Source organism: Gobio gobio, assembly GCF_949357685.1.
Source record: "Gobio gobio genome assembly, chromosome: 9".
Lineage (NCBI taxonomy): Eukaryota > Metazoa > Chordata > Actinopteri > Cypriniformes > Gobionidae > Gobio > Gobio gobio.
This window is the reverse complement of record NC_137115.1, coordinates 34281131-34307761: the sequence shown is the minus strand read 5'-3', so window position 1 is coordinate 34307761 and position 26631 is coordinate 34281131. Positions and strand designations below refer to the sequence as shown.

Genomic DNA, 26631 nt, shown 5'->3' with positions numbered 1-26631 from the left:
AAATAAACATTACATAAAAAAGTCCACAATTACATACAAAAAAATATATTTTGTATTTTTACACTATGTAATGTTCTATTTATTTAAAACAAGTAAACATTTCATCCTGTTAGTGTTTTACGCATTTTTACATTTATTCCAAAATAATAACTAAAGGCAGTAACAATTTAAACAATATTTACAGTGGTGGCCAAAAATATTCGAACACCTTATAGATTTGAAAATATTGACCTTTTTTTGCCTGATTTCATTTCATAATCTTCATGAAACAAGCAGATGGTTGCTCTGACCATCACATATCAGATGAAGTGAGTCATACTGTTTTTATCCACTTTTAACTTTAATATTTGGTATGTCCACCTTTTACAGCAATTACAGCAGCACATCTGACTGGCATAGTGTCAATATATTTCCTCTGAGAACTTCAACTTCACTTCCGTCGCAGGAAGTTCCGGCAATAGTTAGAAGAATGTTTCGGGTCATTGTCCTCTTGGAAATTAAAACCAGGCCCAATAAGACGACTCCCAGATGCCAAGTGTTCTAATAATTTTGTCCACCACTGTATTATTTGTGAACTAATGTTCAGCTTCTCTTCTTCAACTTATTTTCAGCAGTCATCAAGCTTGTAAATACTGCTCACAGACACGAAGACCCCCCACAGTCATCATGTTTCAGGCCATTTCAAGTTTGATATTGACATGACATAAAGCGGTGATATATAAGTGGCTGAGTTGTTTACTTGCTTTTTAGTTAGTCTTCCTATTAACGCAATATCACCGTCTTCATCCAGGCCAATTTGAGAATGCGCACAAAAACAAGAGGTGGGATTTATTGCGTGAACCAATGATATCCAATTATAACCGATCATATCTGATCATGGCGCAATGGAGATATTGCATCGGTCCTCTCGTGTGATTTTTCCCCATTCATTCTCAATTCCCCCCACTAAAATCATTGCTTGCTTTAGGGTGTCTGTTTTAAGGCAATGGGATCATAGGAGGCACAAGAGATGCTGACTCCTGCTGTAACTTCACCTGCGGGTGTCGCTGTTGGACAGTGTTACTTTATAAAACAAGTGACTTTTACACTTTTAATGTCACATTGTGTAATTTTTGCATTGTTTTATTTTTGTAATATTGATTATTTTCTCATTCAGGGTTTTTTGAGGAGACTGCCTCCATTGCCTCCTCAGAGGAAACGCCCCTGGATGATTGTATACTATAATATATGCAGGGCTTGACATTAACACTCGCCAACCCGCCACAGTCACACAGTCACTCCTACTAGCCACTTTGGCGGGTTGAATTTTATATATAATATATAAATTGTTCAATTGTTAGCTTTTAGAAAGGCATCTGAAATAATAAACTAAGTGCAATGTAGTGTTATCAAAAATATAGATTTTTTTGATACTGAAATATCTGAAACACTTCCAATACTCATTTCCCCACAGAATAAATACACGATACCAGCTGCGCTTTCTTGCTCTCTCATCTCTCCGACAGCGAGTTGACACACAAATCCGCTTTCCTCACTCACTTGTTTCATTTGCTCTTAATGATTATTGTTGGTTTTGCAGGCCTTGAATTTTGGCGTGAGAAATTAGCCTCTCAGTACTAAAATTTGCTGCTTATTGCGCATAAACAATCGAATACACACATGTGACACACATGTGACACACACATGACAATGTCAAAATGCCAGTCTTGGCGAGTATTCACGTAAATGGTCAGTTATGTTGTAAGTGAACGTAAACAGTTGAGAAAGAAAATTCATTTTTAACAGTATAATGGATCCATCCTTCAGGTCTTAAAGTGACAGCAGCCAAATTATGAGATAACATTAAAAATATCTATATGGCAGTTTTTTTCCCATGTTATTGATGTCAAAATTGTGGCCAGTGAAAAATGCTGAGTGACTAGTAACTTTGGAAAGCCTCTTGCCACAGTGGCTGGTGAACACAAAAGTTAATGTCAAGCCCTGAATATATGCATAGCCTATGGTATTCCAAGATAAAAAAAAAAAATGGAATGGCTGTCAAAGGATCAGTGATATTTGATAAGAAACCATAGTACTTTTTTGTTTGTTTACCATGGTATTACCATCATGCAAGTGTCCAAAATCTGATTCAAAATTCAATGTGATCGGTAAGATCTTTAAATGATTTTGAAAGAATATATACATGATTTGCTTGATCAGTCTATTAACCGTATTGGCATTTGTTGGGTCAATGTGAAGTAGCATGTTAACATCACATGTCAATCGCTTCACTTGTGCCCTATTGAGCCAACAAGTACAATATATTGCTTCATTTGTACATGTTATTAATGTTTGTCTCACATCTTCCATGATTCTCACTGCTTGAACTCACATTACAACTGATGTTGACACAGATTTTCTGCTCAGATCAAAGTTAATTTGTTAGTAAATTGGGAGGGGGAACCCGACTTGGTGCGGCTGCATAAACCAACACAGAAACCATTAGACAGCTGCTTTGATTCAGCTTTTAGTGTGGAAAGCTTAATGAGCCCTCATCTTCATAAAACAGAGAGGGAGACTTGTAGATCATTCATGTATCATATTAGACAGAATCAGTTTTTTGACTGTTTCTCCATTGTGCCATGAGACCTGCTTGCTTACCGTACACTTAGCCTACAGAAAAGTAAAGTACCATGGTGCAATGGTGTACCATGTAAATATGATGGTAATATACTAGGATACTTTGTAGTGCTGTGTATTGACACAGATTTCACAAATCTTTTTGATGCTGATTCACAAGCTCTTGGTTCGATATATAGTACTGTCCTAGGCATGTTAATATTTTCACCCCAAAAAATGGGTTATTTATATATTTTGCCATAGTGTGTCTATAGGAAATATCAGTTTACATTTCCAAACATTCATTTTGCCAATAATTGTAATAATACGGTAAGATTTTTGTATGCACAAGGAGTCCGACAACAACCGGTATAGGATCGACACGGAGATCTGATCTCACCATCGTCGAGTCTGTCTGGGATTACATAAAGAAACAGAAAAAACAGAGACAGACTAAATACAGAAGAACTGTGGAAATGTCCAAGACGCTTGAAGAAACCTACCAGCAAAGCTACCTGAAAAACTATGTGCAAGTATTCAGAGGAAAAAAGCTTTTTTGAACGCAGAGGGTGGTCACACCAAATATTGATTTGATTTAGTTAATAGAAGTTCATTGATAAATAAAATCTTTATTTTTGAAAGCATCCTCAATTTGCAGCATTTTTACAAAAGTACCTAGAACCTTTCACGGTACTGTAGCTTTGCTGGTAGGTTTTTTCAAGCGACTTGTCATGGTTCTTCTGTATTTAGTCTGTCTCAGTTTTTTTATGTTTCTTCATGTAATCACAGACAGACTCGACGATGGTGAGATCAGATCTCCATGTGGAGCATACTGTTGTCAGACTCTTAGTGCAAACAAAATTTCACTGGATTACAATTAATGGCTAAATGAATGTTTGGAAATGTAAAGTGATATTTCCTAATTGCACACTACAGCAAAAGACATAAATAACTGCTTAAACCCATTTTGGGTGAAAATATGAACGTGCCTAAAGGTGATGATACACCTGGCAACTTTTTTGAGCATTGTTGCTGAGCAATGTTGCTTAAAGGTCCCATGGCATGAAATTTTCATTTTATGAGGTTTTCCAACATTAATATGAGTTCCCCTAGCCTGAATATTGTCCCCAAGTGGATAGAAATGTTGATCGGTGTAAAACCGAGTTGTGGCTGTCTTTCTCTGCCTTTGAGAAAATGACAGGCCAGACTAGCCAATCCTGAAGTCTCCTGGTTTGACGTCCAAGCAGGCACGGTTTCCTCCCTTTCCTCCGCCCAGAGAATCTGGCACGCCCATGCAAACGCTCGTCGAGAGATCATTGCATCATTGCTTGTGAACGAGTGAACGCTGGCAGTTTCTCAGTGTTTGGATGTACAAATGAAAACAGAAGTCTTTTTTCAGTTCCTTCTGATCTGTGATCAGTGATTTCTGATGTGTAGCTAATTATTTATTATTCGTGCACACAATGCGGCTTCTCTCTCTCCAGACAGAACGGTGTTTTCGTGTTTTATATCTTGTGAGTCAGTGTTTTTGTACGTCCTCGTCGCGTCTATCGGTTCTAAAATGTGCATACAGTCATGAGTTTCTGCTCAACATCAGCAGAGATAAACCTCACACACGCCGAAGCTCGGCCTTCAACATCCCCGACCCACAGTACTGCATCTGGCCCACAGCGGAGGCACCAAACGCGGCGTGAGATTAAGCAGAAGGGGGGTAAGCTTGAGCATATCCGGGCTAGCCAGCCTAGCCCCACAATAAACTGGATTACATCCGATTACTGCTGTTGTGTCTTTGTTTGTGCTGTGTACTCAACGCGCGTCACTGACGCTTTTATTTTATTTTAAAAATAATGCTATTATCAACACTTACTTTTAACTCGTTCATCTCGACAGCTGTAATGGTACTTTGCATGTGTTACAAAGTTGGTAGAATAATGATGAAGAGACGGACTCGGTGTGACTGTTTATTCAGAACTCTCAGATACAAACACAATAAACTCGCGCTGACTGACAGCGCTCTCATAACTCAGTAGTTACTATAAATAACTTTGTTAGCAATCGCTGAGCTCAGTCTCTGATACATTAGTGATGTCCGGTTCGCGAACGATCTTTCTTTTGAACCAGTTCTTTTTAGTGAACCGAATCAGTTCACCAAATCGGACTGAATCGTTCTAAACGGTTCGCGTCTCCAGTCAGCGCTGATCCATAATTTACTAAAGTTACTAACTTTCTGACATGAGTGACAGTCCCTCCGACTAGAAATAGACTAATAACCTAAAGTATATGCTGTAACTAAAACAGTTCAGACATGCTGAGAACTGATGTGAAGTGAACTCAGGTCCATCCGTCTCCCTGGCAGACTCGTGCCTGCTCGTGCCTCGATAAACCACGCCCCCTCCGCTCATATAAAATGCAAAGATGTCAGCCAATCACAACAGTGGGTGTTTTTACTGAAGTCTCACAGCAGACACGCCTCTTGAAGCAGGGCATTCAGCCACAGGGCAAACAGCAGTATAGAAAAAATGCCTTTTATTTCTAAATTATGACATTTTATGATGTAAAAGTCATACTAACAATATAAGTACAGCTCAGGAAACATTATAAAATAATAGAAAAATGCCATGCCATGGGACCTTTAAGCACTTACCCACTGAGAATGGGCAAAAAATTTCTATCTGGATACTTTAGATCAGTCATGGGCCCTGTGTCTCACCTGGTTGCCTGTTGACAGCAACATTGCCCAGGAAATTGCTCAAAAAGTGGCCCCGTGTATCATCATCATAAGACTTTTGCACAGTGTATATACTGTATGAGGTACAGTATGTATGTATGTGTCAAATTTTCTTAGAGGAAAACTCTCTGTCTCTGTCTCCTTAACAAATGCTGTAAATTAAGGAACCCTGTCAGTTGTACATTTGGTACATTACAATGGTACATTTACTACAAATTCATGTTTTTTTTTAGAAAGTAAAAAAAATGTAATGTTTTTTTGCTAAAATTGGCATACGCCACATAGTTTAATGTGATTATGGTTACTACGATTATGAGCTTAATCTCATTAGTTTGATCGAAGTATTGCGTTTACATGAGGTAAACTTTAATCTCAATATTGCCAAAATCCTATTATAATCGCATTATGTAATGCGCATTATGTAAACGCACATCAGCTACAAGCTATTTTATTGACATCTTTACACGGTTGAAACACGTTGATTGAGCGATTACATGCAAAATTACATGCTCTTTAATTAACAGTGATCTGTCATTAAAGAGCTTCAAAACTGTATTTATTGTTTGAATTTTGTCATAAAACTGACAGAATTTGAATGTTTCATATGTAACAAAGCAGAAAGCCATCTTCTAGTATAGACTAAAAGATTGATAACAGGGTTTAAGATTTGATATCGGTTTATCAAAATGAAGATTAATTGATATGAATTGATATTGTCAGCCCAGCTCTAGTACTGTACTTGGTACATTTTGCATAGCTTTTATCACTTCACATTACAAATCATTACAGCTTTATAATCAATATTTTAAGTCCATTTATTTTGGGATGTAGACAAGTACAGCTTGTCAGAATTATTTTGTGAGACTGAAAACTGCCTGTACCTTATCGCTTATAAATTTCTGGCTTAGATTTTTGGGTAACATAATAGGCTACCCTGTTATGAATTGCAAGCAGTGTTATAAAACTGTAACAGAGGCTTTTTGTTTGCCTGGGGATTTGCGGCAGGGAAATAACCCATTTTTCTTTCTTTCTATAGGTGGCTATTATAGCTGGGAACTTTGACCTGGCGGAAATTATAAAGACTCACAAAGTATCAGATGTTGGTAAGTGTCTCGTATACCTCCACCATCACTAGCTGCTGTCGAATCTGAGCAAGCGCAAACGATCCCTCGTGTTAATGAATCCCTACAAACACAACAAAGCGCCACAGCCGGCAAACATGAAAATGAGAGTGGTCCCTTGTGTTTCTATGTGCGTTTGTGAGTCCACGGCGTTTGTGTGAATGAGAGTCATCACTCTAATCGCCGGCATCAACGGCAAGGCTAGCTCATTCCACGCGCTAGTTATGGCGGGGAATAGCAGGCAGCCAGTTGTCGGGCCGATGTAATGGATCATAGCCATTAGTGTGGAGTACCATTGTCATGGCGACGGACCGGGGTTAATCCCTGAGGCTCAGCAGGTGTTGGGAGTTTGATTTGAGCCAATGGGAGTGTAGCCGCAGGCTCCAATATCTCATCAGAACGGTGTGTGACCTCGATGAAGGATGGGACGTAGGATCTCACATACACACAGAAGCAGCCTTAAAGCACACCGTTTATGGGACAGGAGCTGGTATTTCGTCACTAATGCTGAAGCCTCTCAGAATGTGTCAGTTTTTTCTTTCTCTTATTTCCTTCCCATTCAGTTGCAGAGAGAGAGGAGAAGAGAGAGTGAACCTGTGTCCTGAGTGGGTTGGACAGTTGGCCTTTTCACTCTAAATGGATGGGCAGAAGAGTAGCAGATTTAAACAAGCCGACAGCTTGGCTTCAGAGCGCAGTATTTACCCTACTCAAATAAGCAGCCCAACTAAAGTGGCCCGTCTTAAAATTTCCCAGGGTGAAACTATTGAAGGAGGAGTGATCTGAATATACAAATAGTAATATATATGATAATTATTAGTACTGTCAGTTTGACATTAATTTATTAAAATGTATTATTATAAAATGAACAGATTTGATCTTAATTTGATCATCACTTAATTAGTATTTTGTGTTTTTTTACCAGTAAGTTTTATTTAAACATCCTTTAAAACAAGATACATTTACTTAAAAGGTTAGTTCACCCATTTATGGCCCACCTTCATCTTCGGAACACAAATTAAGATCTTTTTGATGAAATCATGGAAGATTTCTGTCCCTCCATAGACAGCTACCTAATTACCACTTTGACGCTTCAAAAAGTTCATAAAGAGATCGTATAACAAATCCATATGAATTAGGGATTTACACAAATTCCCATGATTGACCGTCATTTAAATTAACAATCAAATAATCGTTAGCCTTAATACCGCAATATGCGTCTACAGCAGTGGCTTAGCCAACAAAATGACAGGGTGTGCAAATGCTGCTCAAAACACCATGTTCCTCACCAAATGAATGAGAAGGGTTTTTAATCTAAATAAAGGAGTTATGAGTCGATGTGATTGATCATTTATTAAATTACTTATTTTATAATCAAATATAACTACATATACAATGTGTCACCAACAGGGCCATGCAGAGAGTTCTTCAGGGGCAGGGGCTCAAATGTAAGGGGCAATATGTATATATATATATATATATATATATATATATATATATAAGGGGCAATATGTATACATATATATATATATATATATATATATATATATATATATATATATATATATATATATATATATATATATATATATATATATATATATATATATAAGATGTCTCTTATGCTCATCAAGCCTGCATTTATTTAATCAAAAAGACAGAAAAAACAGTAGCCTAATATTGTGAAATATTATTACATTATGTTCTTTTTTACTTTTTATTAATCAAAGAATCTTGAAAAGAGTATTACAGTTTCCATCATTGACATTAAATCATCCTATTAGAATGATTTCTGAATGATCATGTGACACTGAAGAGTGGAGCAATGATGCTGAAAATCCAGCTGTGATCACAGGAATAAATTATATTTTAAAGTATTTTAAAATAGAAAACCATTATTTTAATAATATTTCACAATATTGATGTTTTTTATCAAATAAATGCTGGCTTTATGAGCATAAGAGACTTCTTTCATAATGCTGCATAATCATCAAAAATGGTAATATAATAAAGTCTTTCGCGTGACCATTTCGCCAGCCTACACTTCACATAATAGGCCTGTATGTACTCGTGGCACTTGGGCTTCATTAACTTTGATAGTTTCATGAAATAGTAAATGGTGTAGCCTAGCAATATACATAATGCAAGTGAGTTTAACACTACTTACCATTAACGCGACTTTTGCTGCTGCATGGTTTTGTGCAGTGATTTGTTTGTTGTCAGTTAACATCCATTTAGTCAGTGATGCCATTTATAAAATGAGACAAACCGCAGGAAATCGTTCCACAAATGTTAGTTCATCTGTCCATGTAATTTTCAACCGATTCATGAATAAGAACAGAAAATTACCGCTCCACTTCACATGCCCAATGGAATTTGAAACTTGTTCGGCCAGATCACGATTGGTTGTGTATATACATGACAAACGGGCATTGATGAATTGTGTAATATTTTAAAATATATAATATATGTAGATTTGTAATTAAATCAACACATTAGCTTTGATTATGGAAGAAAAAAAATTATTGGTTTACTTTTTTCCCGTAAGGCCACACACTCTCTGAAAGAACCATATTCTGCTCTAGAGCAGTTTCGAAACTTGGAAAATCAGCAGTCAGTCAAAACACGCGCAACGCCTCAACAGAAATTGTCTGACTTTTGAGCCGTTCGTTACTATTGTATACATTGTCATGTTATTATAATCACATTTATTTCGTTTTATTGACCACGATATTATTATTGATATTTGTCTGAGAGGGGCACTTTTGATTCATTTTGAAAAAGGGCAGGGGCTCGAGGACCCAAAGCCCCCCGCTCTGCACGTGCCTGGTCACCAACATCGCTGAAAATAATAATGCTTTATACTGCGTTAATTCTTAACCAAATGCATCCTATATGAGATCCATCAGTTGTATATAGGCCTACACAAAATAAACACAATATTACAAATTACATTTGCACAAAACAAAAGGCTGTGAATGCACACGCATTCTTATAGTCATGAAGGTGTAACTGTAGCCTTTTAAAATGGTCCCAAACAAAACTCCGGCCTGGCACGCTCGGCTCCCTCATGTCTGTGTTTGGTGGTTGAGCAGCACGCACGCGCGCACATGACCCTTCTTAATCGACGATCGCTACGTTTTATTGATTAAATTATTATCGACAATTAATTGATTGTCGATTAATCGTTTGCATCCCTAATTGAGAGGTTTAGTCCAGAGACTCGATCGCTTTATATAATGAACAGATTTAATTTAGGCTTTTATTCACATACAAACATTGATCAGCGAACATAAACAGAAGCTCAACCCAACCTGCTTGACGTGTAAGAACAAACCTCATTGGTTCTTGTGGCAGCTCAAATGTGATGCGTAACATGCTTGCGTCAAGCGAACATGCTTGAGCTTCCGTTTACCACAACTGATGTGTGAGTTGATGAATGTTTATGTGTGAATAAAAGACTAAATTAAATCTGTTTATCATATAAAGTGGTCATTTCTCTTCAAAAAATTTGGACTGAACCGCTTAATTCATATGGATTATTTTTGCGATCTCTTTATGATCACTTTTAAAGCGTTAAAGTGGTAGTTGCGTAGCTGTCTATGGAGGGAAAGCTCTCAGATTTCCTCAAAAAGATCTTCATTTGTGTTCCGAGAATGAACGAAAGTCTTACAGGTTTGGAATGACATGAGGGTGAGTAATTAATGACAGAATTTTCTTTTTGGGGTGAACTTACCCTTTAAGATGCAAAAATATTTAGATTAGAAAAACCTGTAACTGTAAATATATATTAATGTTAAACAGAATCCATCTGTCCATCCATCCATCCATCCATCATGAAATACATCACCACACATGTCCACTATTATAGGATGTATTGAGTTGCATGTTCTTGCTTCACGCCCTGCTCTGATTGGCAGAGAGCTGTTCATATCTGATCAGGTGACAGGTGAATGTGCAGTACAGCGTTTTGATCAATACTTAATTTACATTAGAGATTAGAGAGAATCAGCTATGAAACTGACAGCAAACCATATGTCAGGATGACAGCGCGGTGCACTCTTTTATCCTGCTTGTCTCTTTCTCTCTCTCTCATTCTATCATTAAACTTAGCTGTCACTGAGCCATATGAACTCTTTTGACCCTGATATACATGGTACCGTGCATTTTAAACTATATATTAGCTTTGAAACAGCCACAGTACAGCGTTTTACCTGCATCTAGAAGAGGTGAGAGATTGCCATCTAGTGTTGTAGTGATGCTCTTTATAAATTGCTTCCTTCACTGGGAAAAAAAACAACCTCATATCTTGGTTATTGAAAAACAAGACAGTTTGTTGTGTAATATTCAGTTCTTTACTCAAAAAATATCCCAAGCAAACGACCCCTGTACTAGCGGTCAGGAGAATGTGTGTTTTGGTTATAAATTATAGATGAGGTGCTTAGTAATTTGAGTACAGCTTTTGTTTACCTCTTTGAATGCCTGATGAGGTTTCTGTACCCTTCATTTACAAATTATGCTAATTGTACCTGACACTTTGTCAGGTACAGCCCCCTCTTGTTCAATGTGCCCTTTTGGTGACACCTGCTCTTCCTGTTTTCCAGTGCCTTTCAGGGAAACGCCTTCCTACACAAATCGCCGGCGCGTGACTGGAGGCGACACTCTGACATCATCACGCTCGCTGCCTCGCTCCGCCTCTGACAACAATCTGAACAATGTGGCTGACACCGGCCCCGCCCACTCCCCCGTGCCATCTTTGAGGAGCCTGCCCCCTTTGGCACACCCTGGAATCGACGCGGCGGCCGATGGCAGCCTGCAGAGCACAGGCAGCTCACTCTCCTCACACTCCCGCTCGCCCTCCCTCCAGCGCGTCAGCGAGGAGACCGGCACGCACGCAGTACGCCGACACACGCCCCTCACGCACTCCCACAGCCGCGGACGCCTCAGGTAAGCATCGCACATCCACAGGTCCTGATTTGCACCTACAGATCTCCATCCAAAGCTCTGCAGATTTCTCATTTGTAAACATGAGAAACAATTGGGTGTTCGTTTATTAAATATTTTGTTTCATTTTATTATACAATCCAGTATCAATAGTATCAGTAAAAATGCTGGGTTAATATCAACCCAATTTGATAACCCAAAAATAGACGAATGTTAAAGTGTGCCACACACTTCCTGAAAAGTGAAGCCAAAGTGTCTCGATCGCCCCCAGGTGGTTGGTCCCAGTGTAGCTCATAAACCCCACCCCCTCCATGTATTCTAATGGGACGCAAGACAAACTAAACAATCAAATTACACTTAAAATATTTTTTTTCCAAAGATGCTTTTTCCCGAGTGTTCATTTTTTTTTAATTTAGTTGGTTTTAGTTGCTATAAAAATGGGGGTGTGACATCATGATTGACAGCTGTGATTGACAGTTTGAAGTTGTGATTGAAGTTGTCACTGAGGCACCAACTAAATTTTGGGGGATATTCGGGAGGAAATTGGAGTTTTAGCTTTTATTTCCATAACTGTTTATTTCACACCGAAGATAAAAAACACATCCAAAGAGATACTGCGGGAGTGTGGTCGGGGTTTTGATATCGCGGCTCTACTTCCTGTCAGCACCATATTTGGACATTGCCGGCTTCACTTTTCTTCAATGGAAGAAAGTAAAGGGAAGTCGTCCATCTTTTTTTTTAACAGTCTGTGCTTTAAAGGTGTAGTAACCCAACATGCTGGGCTGTTTGTTTTTAACTCAAATATTGTTTAAAAACTATTGTTTTACTGCTGGATTAAAATGTTACAATTAACTTGGTTGTAAATTAAAGGTACACTATGTAACTTTTTTTGTTCAAAATGAACACAATTTAAATTATTCATAGTTTGAATCATGATAGTTGGACATGGAGCAGCTAAATCTCGAACCCCCAGGTAATCACCCATTTAAAAACAACAACAACCAGCAAACAGAGGAGAGTTTGCTTGAAAAAAGAGAACACGACAGAGCTCATAATAAATCCAGAATCATTATTGGCTTTGCTTTTCGGAGATGGCGAAGACTGAAGGGTTTGAAAAGAGTTGTAAAAGCGACGTGGAGATGGAGTTTCTATTACTTATTTGGTGAGTAAGGTATTTTATTGAACAGATCAATTTCCATGTAGCTCTCTAACAGAGTTTGTTGTAAAGCTTTATCTATTGTGAATTAATAGTACAGTGTGTCTATTAATGGGTATAGCTATAGTAACTCTTCAGCTATTCAGCTTGAGATCCTGTCCATCCTAACTGGTTATATATCTTAAGCCTTGTAGTGAATGTTTAATGATCAGGTTAAGCGTATTAATCCGCTGTCTCAGAGAGCCAAAGCACAACCAAAACAATGTTCTTCTGCAAATGCATGCAGTTTAGTTTTTTACCTGCTAGAGGGCCAAAAGTTACATAGTGTATACATTTATAATCAACTTTACAATTGTCAATCCAAATTTCATCAGGTTTCATCAGCTTCCGTATCCAGCAGTCACAACCCAGCGTTTGGTCTGGAAAAATATCCCAGCATATATCCATTACCCCAAAAAAGCACAGAAAACTCTACAGATTCTTTCTGGGCTTGCGATTATTAATTCCTCCATTAACAGCACTGCCAAATGATCAATGATTTAATTAAAACTCTCAACATATCGGTCACACATCGGCCCCCGTAAGAGGGGTCAAACAATGTCATAGTGTGCATTGATAATTCTGTTTCTGATTTCTTCACTTACAAAGATACCGTGACGATCACATTGTTCAGTAATGCACTTACCATGGTATTTTGGACATGTAAAAAAGCTCCATGGTATTTTGTAGGAATACCACTTCAAGGAATACCATGGTATTACGAGTAAATCAGTTGTTTTTTTTGTAGATGTTTATGGTGTGTTTTGAAAGAGGTTGTGTATGTGGTTTTGGGGCTGTTATTGTTAAAATGCATGGCAAGTGTTTTGAGTTATCATATTCTCTTGTATTTATGACCACTGAGACCTGTATTGAATGAAGTCACTCAGATTTCTCTGCTCGTTCTCCTCCATCTAAAATACTAACACTGTTGTAATCTATCACATCCACGCTTGATCGACATTTGCTGCTTTTAAATCGTGCTCTTCAAATGTTTAATATATATTCAGATTAGACTCTCCTCTCCTACAGAGCTGCAGGACAATGCTGGAATCTGCTGTGTTTTGGGACTCCAGCAGGCCTTATTGAATTTCCCAGAAATATTGCTTTAAATCTCATATTGTGTATTTATTGCTGGGAGATGATTGACAGCTTTTTAGAGACCGTGAGACATAGCACTTTATAATTGTGTCGCCTCTGAATGGATGAAGAAAACGTTAAACTTACATGGATTAATTGGAAATTCAAACTCCTAGTGTTGCGTCTAATGTAAATAAGAAATACTTTGAATTATTCCAAGGGTTGGTGGGTAGTGGGTGTTTGGTGGTTTTTGTAGCGCTAATCAGCACAAATCTGACACTGGAGAGACAGCAAAGGCTGTTTATCACTGCACTGCCTTTTAGAGAAGATGTAATGTGTCTACTGTCTGAAACAATCATATGAAGTGTGCTAAAAACACCTATTATATATGCCACACAAAACAGTGTAACGTGCACAAGAGACCAGACTCACAATTGATTCCGATTGACTTTGAAGTTAGCATTTTGCTAAGCTAACAACATGATAAAGGAGGGAATAATGCTATTTCATGCATTCTGACTTATTTACACTGTTAAAGAGTGTAGATTTTCATGCTAAACATGGCCAACATTTCACAAAACAAGTTGGACGTATCACTGAGTATTTTTGTGCCAAATACACAAAAAAAAATTTTTAAAATATGGCCCTGTATGACGTCATAAAGGGCAGAATTTCTTGTATGGGCACTTCTCCCGGATCACATCAACCAGAGCGAGAGCAAGAGCATGCCCATCAGGAAGCTTCGTTCTGGTTACAGAAGCCGTCGGCAGCGCTGTCATTTTGTTTTTAGACCACAAAATCAACAATGTCACTAAAGATGTGTGTTCCCTTTCGAGGGAACCGCCCTGCATCGAAACGACACTTTGGGGATGCTCCCTTAGCATCAGCGAATCTGAAACCAGAATGCGATTGGCGTGCGTGATGACGTAACCGTGACGGCATACCCGGAAGAATAAAAGGGGAGCTGGAACGTAATGTCGGCAGTTATCGCTCTTCAGCAATAGCGCTCTGTGTCAAAAAACTGTCTGTCTATTTTTTGTTGTACATCAGTAAGAAAGTGTGTTAATGATGGAGGAGAAAATGAGAGAGTTTAAGCAGTGTGTGCATCCTTGCCCTCGTTATATGTCGGGCTCGGATACACACCTGCTGTGTGTGCACTGTCTGGGCGTTCAGCATGCTCGAGCGGCTCTTGAGGGAGCCGCTTGTGAGCATTGCAAAAAGCTGACGCTCAGAGTGCTCCGCTCTCGGCTGGCCGTGTTTGATGAGGCCGGCCAGCCTCGTGAGCCCCATGGTTCTGGACCTGCGGTCGCTGAGGCGGCTCGGCGTCGCAGATCATGGGGTTCACAGCGGGACTTGTCAGAGGGTTTCTCCTCTGACAGTTCCGAGGATCTTCCTCCCCGTGTGGAAGCCCGCTCTGCGGCTTCTTCCCCCGGGGTGGGAGGTCCGGTGCTTGTTCTCTCCGGTTCCGAGGAGCCGGAGGAAATAGGCACCGAGGCGGGGGATGAAGCAGAAATTGTTTCAGCGCTTCATCCGCCCGCCCAAGAGGAGTTGGTAGAGGTGTTGACCCGGGCTGTGGCCAAATTAAACATAAATTGGCCACAAGAGGCTCTGGAAATTCAGCCACCCAGTAGGCTGGATGACCGGTTTCTCTCGCACCGGGTTCAAACACCTCGCCGGGGCCTGCCTTTTTTCCCGGATCTGCACACTGAGGTGTGCAGATCCTGGAAGAAGCCCTATTCCTCGCGTGTGTAAAATCCTCCGGTGTTGGATTATTCCATGGTTCTGGGGGCACGCGAGGCGGGCTATGGGGCGATGCCTCGGGTGGAGGAGGCTCTCGCGAGCTATCTTTCACCCGATTCTGCATCGTCCCTTAAGGCTCCGGTTTTGCCCACCAAGCCGTCGGGACACCTCATCACTGGTGGGCAAGGCTTATATGGCGGCTGGTCGGGCTGGTAGTTCCCTGCACACACTATCCATTCTGCAGGCCTACCAGGCCGATCTCCTTAAGGAGTTAGACGAGGGAGATGGTCCCTCTCCGGAGGATATTCTGGAACTTAGGAAGGCTCCAGATTTGTCTCTCTGCGTCACCAAGGAGACGGCCCGTGCTATCGGCCGCTCCATGGCTTCAATGGTGACTGTGGAGAGGCATCTCTGGCTGAATCTGTCGGGGATAAAGGAGAAGGATAGATCCTTCCTCCTGGACTCCCCGATTTCGCCTTCTGGGTTGTTTGGAGACGCGGTTAACGCCGTCGTCTCCAGACACCAGGAGGCGAAGAAGCAGTCAGCAGCCTTCCACCAGTATCTCCCTCATCGCTCAAAACCTGGGAAGGCTGGCCCTAGCGGACAGCCTCAGCCGTCATCCAGCTCCTCGCACCGAAAGGTGCAAAAAGAGAGCGTCGCATCTAGAGCCCCTCCCCCGGGAGCCTGGCAACAGAGGCGACGCTCTCAGCAGCAGTCTTCCGCTCCCAAGGGCGATCTACGGAACGTCCTTCAGGCGCGGAAGGCTGCTGGGAAGAAGTCCTAGCTGCGGCAGGGCTTCTAAGAGCGGTCCCTCCCGCAGAGGAACAACCGAGGTTGTTCCCTCTGTGGCGCTCTGGGGAAATGGATGTGGTAATCCCGCCGTCTATGACGCTTCGGGCCACATCGATTTCCCGCGAACGCATGCTGCACCAGCCGCCTCTGGAAAGACCTGCGGCTGGGCAGCTCGCGCGTCCGCACAAGGTGAACCGTCCCCAACTACTTCCTGCCGGTCAGCCGCTTCAGGGGGTTGGGGACGGGAACCGTGTAACAGCCGACGCCAGCCTCGCGAGTTCCCTTAGTAGATTATCTCGGCGCATGGAAATGCCTTCCGAATATTTCTACATGGGTCCTGCGTACTGTAGAAATGGGTTACAGACTGCAGTTCGGTCATCCTCCTCCAAAGTTCAGGGGTTTGTACTGGACTACAGTGGTGCCCGAGCGGGTTCGGGTAATGGAACTAGAAGTAAAAACCTTATTAGCGAAGGAAGCCATAGAGCGTGTTCCTCCGCTGGAAAGGGAGTCCGGGTTCTACAGCCGGTACTTTATAGTTCCCAAAAAGGATGAAGGGTTGCGTCCGATAATAGATCTGAGGTTTTTGAATCTGTCTCTGAGGAGCTTCAGATTCAAAATGCTCACCATTCCCATGATCGTGAGTCAGATCCAGTCCGAGGACTGGTTCGTCACGATAGATCTGAAGGACGCATATTTCCACATCTCCATCCTTCCATGTCAGAGGAAGTATCTGAGGTTCGCTTTCGGGGGCGAAGCGTACCAATATCGAGTGCTTCCCTTCGGCCTAGCCCTCTCCCCACGCACCTTCACGAAGTGCATGGATGCAGCTCTGGCTCCAATGAGACTTCAGGGCATCCGTGTACTGAATTATATCAACGACTGGCTCATACTGGCCCAGTCGTACGATATGGCGGTCCGGCATCGAGATGTCGTTCTGGCCCACATAAGGTGCTTGGGGCTGAGACTCAACACGAAAAAGAGCGTGTTGACGCCGTCCCAGAGGACAACGTTCCTCAGGGTCGTATGGGATTCGACGACGATGCGGGCACAATTGTCTCCCGCACGAGTCGAGACCATACTGGCGATGGTCTCAGGAATAAGGCTAGGCCACAACATCACTGTGAAGCACTTTCAGAGGGTGCTGGGGCACATGGCAGCAGCGTCCAGCGTAATACCTTCTGGCCTGCTGAACATGAGACCCCTCCAGTGGTGGCTGAAAACCAAGGGGTTTTCCCCCAGAGGGAATCCTTTTCGTATGATTAGGGTAACACGCAAATGCCTTCGTTCCCTAGTCATATGGAAGAAACCTTGGTTTCTGTCCCAGGGGCCAGTGTTGGGAGCGTCTTGTTGCCGGATATCCGTTTCAACAGACGCCTCCCTCACTGGCTGGGGCGCGGTCATGGGAGGCCGCTTTTCGAGGGGCCCGTGGGAGGGCCGTCATTACTCCTGGCACATAAATTGCCTGGAGATGATGGCGGTCTACAAAGCTCTCAGGAGCTTTTTCCCGGACCTTCGCGGCCAACATGTCCTGGTACGGACAGACAATATGTCTGTCGTAGCGTACATCAACCACCAGGGGGGTTTGAGGTCGCGCCCTCTTTACAGACTGGCGCGTCAAATCCTCCTGTGGTCCCAAGGGAAACTGTTGTCCATCAGGGCAATGCATGTCCCGGGGGTCCAAAATCAGGGAGCAGACATCCTGTCGAGGCAGGGGCTGAGGCCCGGGGAGTGGCGACTCCACCCAGAGGTGGTGGAGGCCATATGCAAGAGGTTCGGCCCAGTGGAAGTGGATTTGTTTGCGTCTCGAGAGACGTCCCACTGTCCACTGTGGTTTTCCCTCACACATCCAGCCCCGCTATTTTTTTTCTTTGTTTTTGAGAGAAGTCTCTTATGTTTATGAAAACTGGATTGAATATAAATAGAGTAAAATGATAAAATTGTGAAATATTATAAACATTTAAAACAGTTTTCTATTTTAATATATTTAAAATGTAATTTATTCGTGTGATGGCAAAGCTGAGTGATCATTCAGAAATAATATCTAATATACCAATTTGATTCATTTTCTTATTATTATCCATATTGAAAATAGTTGTGCTGCACATTTTTGTGGATATATTTGTTTGGGATTCTTTTAAGAACATTAAAGTACAAAAAAAAGAACAAAACACTATGAAAGTCTTTACCTTCACTTTGTATTAATTTAATTTTATGTCCTTGCTGAAAAAGAAAAGATCTTACTAATCCCAAACTTTTGAACGGTAGTGTACATTTATAGATTTTCTTAACCCTCCATCTTGTACAGATTATTCTGGGATGTGCCTATCCGCAAATGATAAATACCTTTTCTCTTTGTATTTTGGCAAAACCCAGAGGCAGCAACATCTCACGCATGCGATGCCTTAAAATGCTGTCTAAATTGGGAGCTTACTAGGTTTTGGAATAGTATTTACCATGTTTCAAAATCATTTGTTATTGCACAAGATACATATTGCAGTTTTGTAGGTTAGAAAGGGGATGGCTACTTTCTAAAGTTATTATATTGTGCTGTATAACTTCCTTCAGCATACTGTTTGGCTTTGTGTATGTGCTAATTTTGACCTCAGGACTCTAATTTTACCAGCAGGTGTGGCGTACTTCTGCTGCAGAACATCACTTTAGGGCTAACTCTCTTTCTTTGTGTGGTCCTGAGGAGGGTTTTGCTGTGTTCTGTCCTAGTTGTCCATCTGTCAGTATTTCTTGACATCCTGGCCTGCTAATATTTAGAACCATCAGCACAGCACCAGTGTGTGTGTGCTTTGTGTGTTTGTTTAATACACATTGTGATGAGGAATTAAGCCAAAGCGTCTGTCCTTGGTGTCCGGTCATCTATAAAAGTCCCCACTCTTTCTTTGTGGTCATTGCCCTTTGTCTAGCTGTGTCCACCTGTCACTCCCTGAGGTGACCGTGGTGACCAGGAGAGTGTGTAATTAGTGCTGTAGCTGTGTGGTCTGTACTGGCCGCCCACTTCCTGTTCAGGGTCAGATTCGAGGGTCATGACACGTTGTTCTAAACATTGTCAAAGTGGATTTTGAGATCACAGGTCTCTGGGTGCACAGAAGGCAACAACACAGAGGAAACAAAGGTCAGAGGTCAACTGTGAATTCTATTGGTTTACAATGTATGATACCGAGTTAAATTTGGCTCTTGCCATGAATCCATAAGTTATAAAAAGAGAAAGAGCCGATGAAGCTTCAGCTAGAAGTGTGACTGAATAAATCCCAAACTCTGTCCGTCTGTGCATGTTAAATAAACCATCAAGTTGTTGTAATTTTTAATGAGATTAGATAATATAATAATTAATTGGATATAATCATATATTTATATTAAATATGTGCAATGAGAAATTACAGGAAATGTAGTTGGGCAGTGGCCTTTACCTCTTTCCCTGCCAGCGTAAAAAAAAAAAAACGTTGGCACCAGTATTTGTGATCAACGAGCCCGAACCCAGGCAGCGGTTGAAAGGGGTCATCGCCAGTCTCCTCACCCTACACTCCAACGCAGTCCGTCAACACTTCGGAGACGCCATGGCTCCTCCCTCGTCTCCACCAGAAACCTTAAGCCATACGGCTTCTCCAGGCTTCCTAGTCTCTCCGGCTCTGCCTTGGTCAGTTGTCGACCTGCCTGCACCTTCGGCTTCGTCTGGCTCCGCCTTCCCCCAACTCCGCCTTTGTCCTCGGTCCCAGCCTCTGTTCTGCGGTCATCCGGCTCCACCTTGGACGCTCGTCGCCATGGCTCCACCTCGGTTTCCTGGGCCTCCGGTCTCACGCGGGCTCATCGACCCAGCAGCTCCTCCAGTGTCTCCATCAATGGCTGCTTCATTGTCGGTCGTCCCCAGGGTGGTTTCCTCCATATCCACTCCATGGCTCCTCCCGACTCCGCCCTGGAGCCTCGTCCTGGCTGGCCTCTGGCTTGTCACCTGGCTTCTTCTGCTCCAGGCTCCCCACTGGCTCCTCCCTCCTTCCACATCCCCATGGACTTGTTCTTTCTTTTGGACTGTTTTTCGTTCCTTTGGACTCTATTTTTCCTGTTTGTTTCCACGCCCTCCTCCAGATCCCCCACCCTCCCTCCTCAGTTGTTCCCTTTACGGTGCGAGGACGCGCCGACTCGGAGGGGGCGTAATGTTACATGTCTAGTCTGTTTTGCTTGTCTTTGAGTTCATTCCCTTGTTCAGTTTTCCCGCCATCTCCTCACCTTTGTCATTATGAGTTCATTCCATCACCTGTGTCTTGTTAATAAGTAATGTAATTCACCTGGTTATCCTTGTCTGCCCTGTGTATTTAGTCTTAAGTTCTCCTTCAGTGTTTGTCCGTCGACGTACATGTAAACTGGTGTTTTTTAGTGTTCCCTGAGAGATTTGTATAGTAAAGTTCCTGTTCCAAGTTCTCCTTCGCCTTCGTGAGTTTTGAGTTACACTAGTCTGTAACAATTACTAATAAGAGACAGATATCAGCGCCACACGCACATTTCATTTCACCGAACTACCCGCAAGTGGTGAATTACTACTCGTTTCGGACAACTCAAATTCAAATTGTGCGGAAACGCAATGCTTTTTCACTTGGTCTACACTATCTAAACTGCATTTGAGTGTGTTGAAAGTTATAATGTTATTAGTTTGTTGGCTGTATGAGACTAGCAGTAAGCTGCATCAACATTAGAACATCATACTGATGATATTCTAAAGTTTTGTATCGTGTTGAGCTACATAACATTGATTCGTTTTACATTTGCTCACCTGTCTAATAAAGCACATGCAAGAACAGCATCTCTATCATGTCGAAGTTTGAAACGCCACGTCCTCTTTTGATTTCTAATTTTGTTCCAAAGTCTGCTTGCCATGGTCAATAATGTTTGAACAAAACTACAACAGAGTGCCGCGAGCCGTTATGCAGTTGTCCACGTCCATGGTTTCTACGGCAGTAAAAGCGGAAACAGAGGGTAACGCGGATAGGACGCCATTGACAGGCGACTCCCTCACACGTACTGGTTACTTGGTTAAAATTTTCTCACTATTTACAAATAGTTGGAAACATTTGGGATATTGTAAGTACTCAACTGAACAAAATATATAACACAGGCCTAGTGGTTGTTGGATATTTTACTGCAAAAATCCTACATATTGCACCTTTAAGCATAAACTAACTTCATTTTGATGAATTTTTCAGACAGATTTACCAACAGTTTGCGTTAGAGCAAACCCTCTTTTGGCGTTAAAAAACTACAGTTGGGATGTGCTGAAGTGCTAAAAAGGCATGGACAGCGTTATTTTCGTGGCTGACCTTATTACATTTGTATTTGTAGGAGTTTCCCTTTCAGACCCAAAATTTATGGGAGGAGAGTATTTAAATTAATCATAATATTGAATATGAATCAGGTAATATTTTTATAATATTTGCACCATTATTTACTGCCCCAAAAAAGCATGTCTTAAACCAGATGCTAATTTGCGCTGCTCTTGGTAGATTGCATTGGTCATTATGGAAATGATCCGGCTGCGCCTGTGTTCTTTAATTTGTGTGTCGTCTGCAGTGTTGGGGAGTAACTAGTTACATGTAACAGAGTTACAGAATTTAATTACAAAATAAATGTAACTGTAATCAGTTACAGTTTGTAAAAAATGTGTAATTAAATTACAGTTACTTATAAAAATGTTAATGATTACAAAGCGGTTACATCTGAATATTTTCTGTAAAAAGGACATGTTAGGATATGATATGGATATGTTGAATAATATTAATTTGTTGCTTTGCCTGTTTTTGATATTTTGATATCCTGCCATTTAAAGGCCATTTAGCGATGCTTTTGATTGGCTCTCTGCCAGTTACATCAATCCACATTGGGTAACAAGTAATCTGTAACCCATTACATTTCCTTCCCAACACGGGTCATCAGTAGATCATGCACAGAACTTTCACTCCCATCAATGCTTTTTTAAAATTGCGCTCTCACGTTAATATGCCTTGTTTAGTAAATCTGGATCTTTGTATTTTAGGTCATTTTGCTTCTAAAGTAAATGTATCTTGATTTAAGAATACTTAAATGTTTGTACTGGGGAAAAAAAGCAAAAATGCTGAGTAGCCTATGATTTTTTATTTGTTTGCAGTGAATATAATGCAGCTTTTACAGTAATGGCCAATTTTCCCAGCGAGTAGAGTACTTTTTTTTTTTTTTTTTGATATATTATTGTTCATGCAGCTTTTCAGCCAAGCAAGCTGAAACCAAACACTATGTCAGTGGTCGTTTTTAAAATCACTAGCCATTGACTATTGTATTCATACACATTTTCCCACATTTACATGCTGTTGTCAATTCCAAAATTTTACTCTTTAAGCACGTTAGCACCTTGATGAAGGCTGTCATAGACAGAGTGTTCAGAAATAATGAACAGTATGGGAGATTGTTCTTTGTGATGTTTTATAAGTCATGCACATAGCTCATTTTTGCTTAGCTCTGAATTAGCTGTTTCAATTGGAATATTGGGACCTGACAACAACCATGTTGTTGTCGGTTGCTGGTTTAGCTTTATTCACTCATATGACGAAAAGATAACTCATTAAAATGCTGAATATCTGTTGCAGTGCTCCTAATGAATAATTCATAGTGAAAACTAAGTGTAAGTTTACTTTCCTGTGAAAATATAATTATAAAATCATTCAGGTGGGCTGGTTTGACTGAAAGCTGCTGAAAGCTCATCACTCATCATTAACATGTCTCTTTTACCACCATCTAAGAGGCTAAAATTTAGACCTTACCTCATTTCTGCGGTTTCATTACTTTCCCGATTTATGAGCTCCGTTTAGAGAGGAAAAAGAGAGAGGGAAGGAGAATTGAGTGATTTATTGATGGCAAAAGGGAATCCATTTTGTTTGTGCAAGGCAGGTAAATGAGGTGTCACTCTGAAAGAGCACTCTCTCAGTCTGGAGCTTTCCATGATGGATTCCACCCTCAGGACATCCAGACCTGCCACTCCCTCGACACTCACCCTTAGACGGAAGAGCCGTGATTGGAGGAGTGTGTCTGCTGATTTCCTATTGGCTGCTGGGAGATTTAAGAGGTGGCGCTGAGTTCAATATCATTTTCTGCGTTCCTGTTGGCTCATTTTTGCCTGGCCTCTTCCTTATCCACAATTATGGTCATTCTCAGTCTGTGTTTAAAACCAAACCAAATAAGAATCCATTGAAGCAAAGATACGGTAGTAGTGACATTTATTTATGGGTGATTCGCACAAAAACATGTCCAAGACTAAAAAAAAGAATATTTGATAAATATTATTTATAAAATATAAAAAATACAATATATTATTTTTTATGAATATATTATTTTTAAAGCTACTATTATACAGTAAAATGTATTGTTTTAAATTAGTTTACATTATAAGAAATACAACAAATACTATGGTAATGTTTTTGTGATGAATGTAATATTTTCACATTCAGTAATGACAGTTTATTTTATTTATTTGGATTACGTTAATGGGAATTGGAGATGGTAGTATTATAATTGTATTGTAATAATATATATATGACAGGTTTTGTGTGATTCACCCAGGACTTCTTCTGATAGAACAATTGTCTTTCTCATTGCAAAATATTCTAAAGGACTAAAAAGGAAAAATAAAGGTAAGGAATGGAAAGGGAGAGGGAGGAGAAATAGGTAATTTGTTGTTGATAGTGGCATCTCCAAAATTGCTGGGAGGATAGGATGACCCAATAAACAAAAACACACACACATTTTTGCTCTGCCAGAGGAGAGGCTTCACAGCGACTCCATTACACTCAATTAACCCCTAAAAGGGGCAAGACAGACTGAGAGAGATTCCAGCAGTAGAACAGAAGAGATGATGAGAGAGAATGAGACATAACTCATTTCATTCTTTCATCTTAGTCCGTCCACAGAGACCATTTTACGATTGTGCACTTATGCAAATAACCGTTTACAAGATAATGACTGATTTTGATGCCTTATTCTGTTATTACAATGCGTATGAATCTCTCCATTGAGGCTGGACTGGTCTCAGCATAATTTTTTTCAAAGGGTCATTTCTTCCAGATAATGTATTTTTGGCTTTATTGCTATTGTCAATCGAAGATCTTCTTTAGCTGACATTTTTTAAGAAAAGTGTAGTTTGATAACGGTGCGGTAAAGCTGATGTCAAAGCTGAGCTGAAAATGAAGTCACATTAAATCGTCTCGGTTACGTATGTAACCCCTCGTTCCCTGAAGACGTCGGACGTCACCGACAAATTGGGATCACTTCTGGGAGCCCCTATCAGCTTCGAGTGTACACAGAACGGGCCAATTGGCGTGCGATTTGCATCTCGTGCTCCGCCCTGCTACGCGGGTATAAATAGGAAGCGGATGTAGCACAAATTTGTTTTTCACTGAGGAGCCGAACTAGTGACTCTGCCATGCAGTGATGGTACAGCAACCGTGGCGACAGGACGTACGTCTCCATTCCTTCCTCCAGGGAACAAGGGTTACATACGTAACCGAGACGTTCCCTTTCAGTCGGTCACGTTCGATGTACGTCACCGACGGATTTGGATCCCTATGGAAAACGCCACGGCATTGCCACTTCCAGACCCCCGTCTGTTTGGGGCTGGAACTCACATAGGGAGAGTCACTGCTGCTGTAGCCAGTTTTGAAGTGGCCTCATATGAAGCAATCTGAGTGGCGTTACTGCGGCTGTGGATGCCATATGCCCCAGGAGCCTCTGAAAATTTTTCAGTGGGACCGCTGTTCTGCGTTTTATAGAATTCAAGCAGTTCTACACCGACTGGACACGCTCCTCTGTGAGGAGAGGAGCGCCATACCTAGAAAAGAGATACTCTGCACGGGGTAGAGTTTGCTCTTTTCCCAGTTGACCCAAAGTCCCAACTGGCTGAGGTGACTGAGCACCATGTTCCTGTGTTTGCACAACTGCTCTCTCGACTGGGCTAGGATCAGCCAGTCATCAAGTTAGTTGAGAATGCGAACACCACTCTCTCTCATGGGAGCAATGGCCTCCTCCGCGACCTTCGTAAAGACACAGGGCGACAGGGACAGCCCAAAGGGTAGGACCTTGTACTGATATGCCCGACCCTCAAACACAAAGCGTAGGAACGGTCTGTGTCGAGGGAGAATCGAGACATGAAAGTGCACATCCTTCAGGTCAACCGCTGCAAACCAATCTTGGGGACGGATGCACCTGAAGATGCGTTTCTGCGTTAGCATCGTGAACGGCAGCCTGTGCAGGGAAGATTGGCCGTAACCCACCACCTTTCTTGGGTACAATGAAGTACTGGCTGTAGAAGCCTGTCTTCATATCGGCTGGAGGGACCGGCTCTATCGCATCCTTCGCCAGTAGGACTGCGATCTCCGCCCGTAGAACAGGAGCACCCTCCTTCAACACGGAGGTGAAGTGGATGCCCCTGAATTTGGAGGGCCTCCAGGTGAACTGAATCGCATAGCCGATAGTATGGATGAGCCAGCGAGATGGGCTGGGAGACAGGCTGGGCGACCGAGCAAGCGGGACCAACGGCACCACAGACGTACCCGCAGTGGGTCAGCGAGACGGCCCGAAGTGGGGTCTGAGTGTGCAATGCAACACTTACCTGCTTCCACTGAGGGAGCGCATGGGTGTGAGGCCAGTGGCGGAACACGAACAGAATTCAAACAAAAGATTCTCTCCCAGCCCTCCTCCGGAAGAGGGAGCGGTGCGGAACACCACCTCCTGTAGAGCTGTCCCCTCCATCTCTGGGTGGCCCGTCTCAGGGTCGTTTGTTCCGTCTCTTGCAGCAGCACCCTGAGCGGGCTGGGCGGCCTTCCTGCGGCCGGCTCCACACTGTTGCCTGGATGGAGACTGCTGCTGGGCTTTAGCGTGAGCGAAGTCGGCGACAGGTGGATGTCCTCGGGCGACGAGCAGGCGGAGGAACTGCAGCCGGCGATTGGGTGGAGGCAGCAGCAGCCCACCGAGGCAGGATGTGTTTTTACGTCTGCTTCTGTGCGGCGAAGATCTGCTGGGCAAATCTCTAGGTTGAGCCAGAGATGTGGACCACCATAGTGGACATCGCCTGACCAACTGCACGAGCGGTGACTTTCGTCGACCGGAGGTCTGTCACTGCCCGGAGCTCCTGGAGAAGCTATGGTTCACCATAAGTGCCTGGGCCTGGTGCACCTGGAGCAACGGCATGGCATGCAGGGCGGACACAGCCTGTCCACAAGCTCTGTAAGCCTTGCCAGTTAGACTAGACGTGAACAGGCCTTGGATGGGTGACGTGGATTACCACAGCAGGAGACAGCGGACACCGGACACAGTTGCATTGCGACGGCCCGTTCCACCGATGGGATCTCCACGAACCACTTATCTGGCCCGCCATCGAGGGTAGCGAGGTGTGAAGAGCCACTCGGCCGGTTTCTGGC

At 42.2% G+C, this 26631-nt stretch overlaps 1 protein-coding gene across 1 annotated transcript in view; it reads left to right on the top strand.

Moving 5' to 3' along the window:
- Positions 1-26631, top strand: part of shank3a (SH3 and multiple ankyrin repeat domains 3a) — a gene marked incomplete at both ends in the record, with an annotated part of 329579 nt that overhangs the window by 170269 nt on the left and 132679 nt on the right. Inside the window, 2 exons of the mRNA XM_079825457.1 lie at positions 6363-6429; positions 11049-11391. Coding sequence (XP_079681583.1) covers positions 6363-6429; positions 11049-11391 — 410 coding nt within the window. The remainder of the gene's footprint in view (positions 1-6362; positions 6430-11048; positions 11392-26631) is intronic.